Here is a 6,909-nt window from a genome sequence, read left to right as displayed (position 1 = left end):
AAGCACAAGGGTCTGAGTTCAATGCCTGGTTCTGAAAAAAAAATAGGTTTCCTCCTCCATGTGCCCCCAGGAATATAACTGTAAGTCTAGGCTCCCGGCAGATTGCCCTGAGATTAAGGAGAAATTTTTTAAAAAATAATAATACTATGACTTTAAATGCATGCTCCCATGACCTGCCCTTGCAAATGGCCAGACCCAAACCCACAGCTGGTAAACCCAAGCACCCAACACACCCCAGGCCACCTTCTCTACTCAGACCAGGAGGGGCCCTCCCCTGATGATCTCCCTGCAGGACCCTCCACAGACGGGACACCAGAGCCCTCCCTGGTCCCACTGTCACCCCAATTCACCTTAGATGTGCCTAGCGTCCCAAGAGAGAGACACACACACAAAGGACACGGGGCACACGACTCTTCAGAAAAGCCATACAAGCCAGAGGCCTTGGGGTTAGATTGAAGAAGGATTTGCCTCCCTTTTCAATTTGATAGACGGAATTTGCGGCAGATGCCAAGAGCTCGTGCCTGTTAATGAAGGCAGTCGCCTTCATGGGGAGCTGAAGATCACCCACATCATCTGAAAGGGGCCAGAGCAGGTACACCCATCTGATTACTGTGGCCACATGGCTGCAGCCTCATTTCGGAACAAAAGCAAGACCAAGAGGTCGGCTATCAATGGCATGTGTCCTAAGAATCATATCTTTAAATGCGGTAGAACACTCAGCTGCTCAAAGGGAAGTAGGGGCTTGGTTGGCATGACCTTCTTCTGAATACCCAACAGCCCTTGGAAGCTGTACTCTAATTAATGATGGGAAACAGGTGCCCAGAACAGTCCAGGAAACCACTCCCCTCCATCACCCAGCTGGCCCCACTACCAGGATTCCAAGTTTCTCATTCCTAAAATTGTGTGTGGGGGCTGGGGATTTGGCTCAGGGGTAGAATGCTTGCCTAGCAAGCTGGAAGCCCTGGGTTCAGTCCTTGGCACCAAAAACAAAACATAAACCTCCCCTAAAAAACAGTTCAACAAAAAAAATACGGTAAAATCAAAAAAGACCAAAAACAAACAAGGCAACTAAAACTGTGTGTGTTTAGCACTGGATGATTCTTTCTTGAGAGGCATTTATGTTCACTGCAGGATGCTGAGCAGCATCCCTGCCCCTACCCATGAGATGTCAACAGCAGTCTCCTCCTCCTCTATCCCCCCCCCCCACAGTCCTGACAGCCACAAAGGTCTCTGCCCACAACCAAATGACCCCAGAGTGAAAGCCTGCCCAGGTAAGAACCCTTCCACACACCATGATGTTACAAAATTAAATCAGGGGCATGTCTACTCTTTTTTTTAAAGAATCCCGATTGTCAGCATCATATTTATTTAACACTCTTCACCATTTGATATAAAATTAAACATGCAATAAGTTGAATATATCCCACCTCTATGGTTTTCTTCTTCAACCTGGAGCCTTGATCCCCAATCAGAAATCACCTCCCAATACTAACCAAGTTCCGTGTGGTCTCTCAACATCATGAAAGGGGCGGAATCTCCTACCACAGCTCCATCCAAGCTTTGGTTTATTGAAATTATGACATACAAATGAGCAATAATGACTAGAAACATTCAATGGCAACCTTCCGAAATGCTAAAAAGATTGAGTTTTTATATTTTCTTTAAACAACTTCCCTTATTATGGCAAAGGGAAATGTACACACAACAGAAAGTGGAGAGAAGCCAAAATGAGCAGGAAACCTTTGGTTCCTTTGCAAAGACCTGGCTTAGCAGCTTGCACTTCTGTGACGCCAGTGTTCCCAAGGCCCATCGGTGTACACTTCTGTCACCAATAGAGGACACCGCGAGGTCACCTAGAATTCATCCTCCCAATCCCTGGAGAAACATCAAACTGAACTTTCCTTTGAGATAAGAGGATTTTACAGAGATTTTGAAATGAAAAGGAGCCAAGAAAGCAGCCCACAGAGATGGGAAAAAAACAGCCTGCACTGGAGAGCTGGGGGGTCTCTGCTGAGACTAGGAAAGTCATGACTGCAGGGTGACAACTTCCCTGACTTTTCCCCTGTCCACCCCACAGGAGAAGCTAAAGTCAGAGCACACACACACACACACACACACACACCCCAGACTTCAGGGTGAAGTACTCTAAGGGGGGTGGGGGTGGGGAATGTCCTGATGCCAGCAGTCACCACCTACCTGTCCCACCCCTGAATTTGTGACCCCTCCAGATGTTTTGCAATAGAAAAAAAAAAAAAAATCACATCCCGGTGATCTGTGATCCCTGCAGTTCAGGAGACTATGGTGGAAGAATGGAAAGTTCCACCACAGCCTGGACAGTTTAAGGACTCAGCAAGTAAAAGGACTGGGGATATGACTCAGTGAATGCCCTGGATTCAACCCTCAGTGCCAAAAATATAGGATAAAGTCAAGAGAAATCCCAGTTCCACCAGAGCCACCCTCTCCGCTGATTGCCTTGCCACGCTCCCAAAGGCTCAAGTCAGCAGCAGGCGTAGCTGCCCCAGACACCAGCAGGCAGAGCACACTCGCCCCTCTGGAAGGTACACTGTCTCCACACTGCTGCCCTCCCTCCAGTCTCTTGTCTAACCTTGTTCTTCGTGGTAATATACAGGAAGAGGTGGAAATGATTCTGTACACAGGGAAATCAGACTATTAAGAAGGACAGGAAGAGACTGGAGCTCAAGCTCAGCATAAAGTAAAGAAATGCAAAGCACTGTGGCACCAAGTCACAGCCCTGTAATGGGAAGGCATCAGAAAGTCAGCTTGAACCAAGCAGTGGGTAGGACACAAGGGTCTGAGACCCACAGGCCCTACAGGGAGGGCTTAACCTGGTGCCTCCAGGACAGTCAAGTACAAGCACCCTGGGACCAGAAGTCCCACTCCCAGGTGTACAACCAGATAAGCGCTGGCCTGAGACGCAGCCCAGGATGCAGTGAAGAACCAAGTGCACACACAGGGACGGAAGCAAACGCGTGTCACCCACCTGTGCGGGAAATCAGACCATGCATGAACATATTGTGACAGACAACTGCATCACAAGGAGGAATTGCCTGCATCGCCACACACGCTTACACGCTAACAGATACCTCTGCACATTCACAAAGGCGCCTATTTATCACCTATCTCTTGGCATCAGCTCACACTTGCCACGCTTTTCTGTGACGTGTTGCACGCTCAGGTGCACAGTCGGCATCACATCAGGGTCACCACTTTCGACGACTGTCAAGGGTCACCATCATTACTTAATCAGGGCCAGCCGGTGGGCATGGGTTATTTAAACCTCTTCCCTGTAGAGCAGAACTAGATATTTGCAGAATATCTCCACAAATCTTGCTTCCTCGCTTAATCATTAACACGTGAAGCTAAAAACGCATACTGCAGTGAAAAAAAAAACATGCATACAGAACCCTCCAACTAAAGGGGCATATACTTTTCCCTCGTTATGATACATAGAAAACTTCATCAGTTTCCGCAGATTCACATTTTCTTTTCTGTCGTCTGCCAAGATGTATTTTCCAGGAAAATACCAGCGCAAATTGGCTGAACCACAGCCTAATAAGCAACCACCCTCCACTCTTCCCCTTTATCTACACTGGAAAGAGGATAAATGGGCAATAACAGAATTCCCACCTCCCGGGTGGCCCCCCGTCAGCCACGTACCTAGTCACACAGGACATGTTTAAGACATCAGCAATCCGAAATGCTCAGCAGTTCAGTGTTCTTCCACTAAAATTATCTTTATTAAATGCCAACCTGAGCCTGGAACCACGCGAGATGTTATAGAGACATGGAAGGGTAAGGCTCAGCCCTGCTCTCAGGAGCCCGCAGCCTGGCAGGGCCAGAGGACACTCAGAGCCACTGAGGACACCCAGCAGGAAGTTTAAAACTTGAGGGTTCATGGGAGCTTGGAGGGTCCGAGCTGGGGAGGCTCCTCAGACCAGGAAACCCAGGAGGGCACACAGCGATGAGCCAGCTGTGTGGAGGGGAGTCCAGGCAAGAGTCAGAGTGGGCTCAGATGCCAGGGCTCACGGTGACTCTGGAGCATCCCTGGGAGTCTAGCGGCACTGGAGCAGTGGGGTGGGGGTGGGGTGGGGCACTAGGTGGAGCCAACGCAGGAGCTGCACATGGAGGTAAGGCCCTGCTCATCAAAAGACAGCCTTTCCTGCATGCTGAGGAGTTTGTATAGGGGACACGAGAAGGCAGAGGAGACAAGACCAGAATCCCTGCAGAAGAGGGAGGCTAGGGTGGAAGGGGAGAAGGACAGATGTAGGAGCCTCAGTCTACAGGAGACCACAGGATCCGGAGAAACAGGCAGGAATGCACCCTGGGTGGAAGCTGCTACAGGTGGAGCTTCAGCAGGTGGAGCTTCAGCAGGTGGAGCTTCAGCAGGTGGGGGTGGTTTGGTTGGAGGTAAGACAGTCTCAGGGGGCTTGGGTGACATGAAGGCCAGAACTCATGGCCTGCAGGCTAAGGAGCTTCAGGTCAGTCCAGGACCAACCACGCCCCAAAGGAACATGAGAAAGGAGAGCAGCCACAATCCTGTCCACCAAAGAGCAGACCAGGTACAGGGCCTGCCTTGGCCATCAGACTCATCGAGTACCCTAGAAGCTGGTGAGGCTGGTCCCCTGTCTGGGGTACAACATGGAGCTGGAGGCCAAGAGGCCCACCCCAGCTCTCTATCAAGTGCTACACATTCTTGTCTAAATCTGAAGCCAGGGTGGCAGATGTCTACCTGGGGACTCATCCCAACAAGAACACCTTCCGGGGAGAGGAGGCAGATGGTGCCCACAAGCAGCTTCTGCACTGAAGAGGCACCCTCCCTCCCATGCCCCGCACCCTGGCTACAAGGACACTCCCCTCGGGCTTGAACGCAAGGCTGCGTGCCCTCACATCTGGCCTTGCACAGCCTTCTTTCTCTCCCACTCCTGGGTAATAAAGAGCAGACTGGCAAAATATTTCAAATACCTTCTTTTAAAAGTACACAGCCTTGTGGGCACGGCCTATTTTGAGCTAAATGTTTCAACCCTCCAGACTCAGAGCTGCTGTAGGCATGAGCTTGCCGGTAGCACACAGTCAGGAAGTCAGGATGTGACAGCGGGACCCTTGCAGAACACCAGGTCCCCATCAGGCCCAGGACAATCTGGGTGTTCCGTCCTTCCGGGCTGTGTGCTGAGTGCAGGAGCTGGGCCCCAAACTCAGACCCACTGTGGCAAAACAAAGGTTGTGCTGAAGGGTAGATGCACGAGGGCAGCACTGGGGAGCCAGAAAAGAAAGCAACAGCGCGCATCCAGGAAAACAACACAGGAAGGAAAGGGCTAGAGCCAGGCGGGCGCGGCTGCGTCAGGCTTGGAAGATGCATAGTAACCGGGTCAGAGGTGGGAAAGCACAGGTCAGTGCCACGGAGCACAAGGCGAGGAGCATAGGGCCGCGAGGTGGCCAGGGATGGCTCGGAAAGACCCTGCGTGTCACCCTTAGGGAGCCGCATGCCTAGGCAGTGGCTCCTAGGAGCCACTTAAGTTTGTAAGTGGAAGAGCAAGGAGGGGTGAGCCAGGAGGGCATCAAGGAGATCACACAGCAAGAATAACACAGCCTGAGCCGGGCAAGCCATTGTCAGGGGAGGATAGGATCACGCGGGAGGTGGACCCTGCCCCGTTCTCTCAGATCCAGGGCCCACAGAACCAAGAGTAATCCCAGTGGACAGCTCCCAAACCTGCGTTCCAAGGCCTGGGTTTTGATCCTGCCCTAGAAAATGCTACATTCAGAAGGGCCATCAAACCAAGCACAGTAAGAGTGCCTACAAGCAGAGGCGACAGCAGAGTGACTGACACATACCCCAGAGCTCCAGGCCCGCCGCTGAGGAGCAGGACATGTGCAGTCTGCTTCCTACACAAACAGGATTCCCAGGCATTCGCAGGAAATCCCAGCTCACCTCCCCTGGGGACCATCCACCCCGCCACGCCAGGGACCTTCCTAAAGTCCTGGCCACTTTCTCCTTGACCTTCCTTAGTCACCCCGCAAAACTCTCTCTGAGCAGCTGGTGGCCCTGGGAATGCTCATCAGGACAGCTTAGTTGTGGCCTAAGAGCCACAAGAACCCCCTGTAGTGGATGGTCGCTAAGGCCACCAGAAGTAACCAGGCATCTTGAAGGCCAACACCAACTCCAGGCCTAAAGCAGACCTCCCACATCAGTCCTGAGGGCCTCCCCCACTTGAGAAAGAGAAAGGAAAAAAAAAAAAAGCAGCAAAAAAAGAAAACAGGAAAAAGCAGATGGGGCGTGAAGGAGCTGCAGATGAAGAGGGCCGAAAGGACAGCAAGATTCAAGCTGCAAACCTCGGTTCAAATCCCGCCTCCACCCCTGAGTTCACTTGACTAAGCTAGCGCATCTCCTGGAAATATTTTCCTCCTCTATGCAATGGACATAAAATAAACCCCATGGAAAGCAGTGAAAATTCGCAGCACTGCTTAGTGTTAAGCATTAGCAAAGAATTAAACGGAAACGAGTATTTACGATACCCGTACAGCCTTAGAACGGGAAAGAATTCCACATTTGTGCAGCAACAAAAATGCTGCTGCCCTCCTGAGCCCAACCCTCCCAAGCAAGGAGCAGGGGGCAGGTGGTAGGGTGGCAGGGGCGCCCCAAGCCGCCTACCAAGCCCCGTCACCTGTGGCACCGGGCGGCGCAGGCGCAGGACCCACCTGAAGACGCGGAGCAGCAGGCAGGCGACGAGCAGCGCGCTGAAGACGCACGCCACGATCACGGCTGCCTTCAGCGTGGGCAGGTCGCGGAGCAGCGTGGACAGGCGAGTCACCAAGGCGTCGCTGCTGCTGTTGGACCGGCCGCCCACCGGCCCAGACCCGGACCAGGTGGCGTTGGCGAGCCCCGGGCCGGGC

The 6,909-nt window shown here is 52.2% G+C and overlaps 1 protein-coding gene across 1 annotated transcript in view; it reads right to left on the bottom strand.

Moving 5' to 3' along the window:
• Positions 1–6,908, bottom strand: part of Fam174b (family with sequence similarity 174 member B) — a gene marked incomplete at its 5' end in the record, with an annotated part of 29,457 nt that extends 22,549 nt beyond the window's left edge. Inside the window, one exon of the mRNA XM_023712276.1 lies at positions 6,715–6,908. Within this exon, the coding sequence (XP_023568044.1) occupies positions 6,715–6,908 (194 nt within the window). The remainder of the gene's footprint in view (positions 1–6,714) is intronic.
• Between the last annotated feature and the right edge of the window lies 1 nt (position 6,909).

This window comes from Octodon degus, unplaced genomic scaffold (assembly GCF_000260255.1).
Source record: "Octodon degus isolate 3935 unplaced genomic scaffold, OctDeg1.0 scaffold00002, whole genome shotgun sequence".
Taxonomy (NCBI): domain Eukaryota; kingdom Metazoa; phylum Chordata; class Mammalia; order Rodentia; family Octodontidae; genus Octodon; species Octodon degus.
This window is presented reverse-complemented; position numbering and strand designations above follow the sequence as displayed.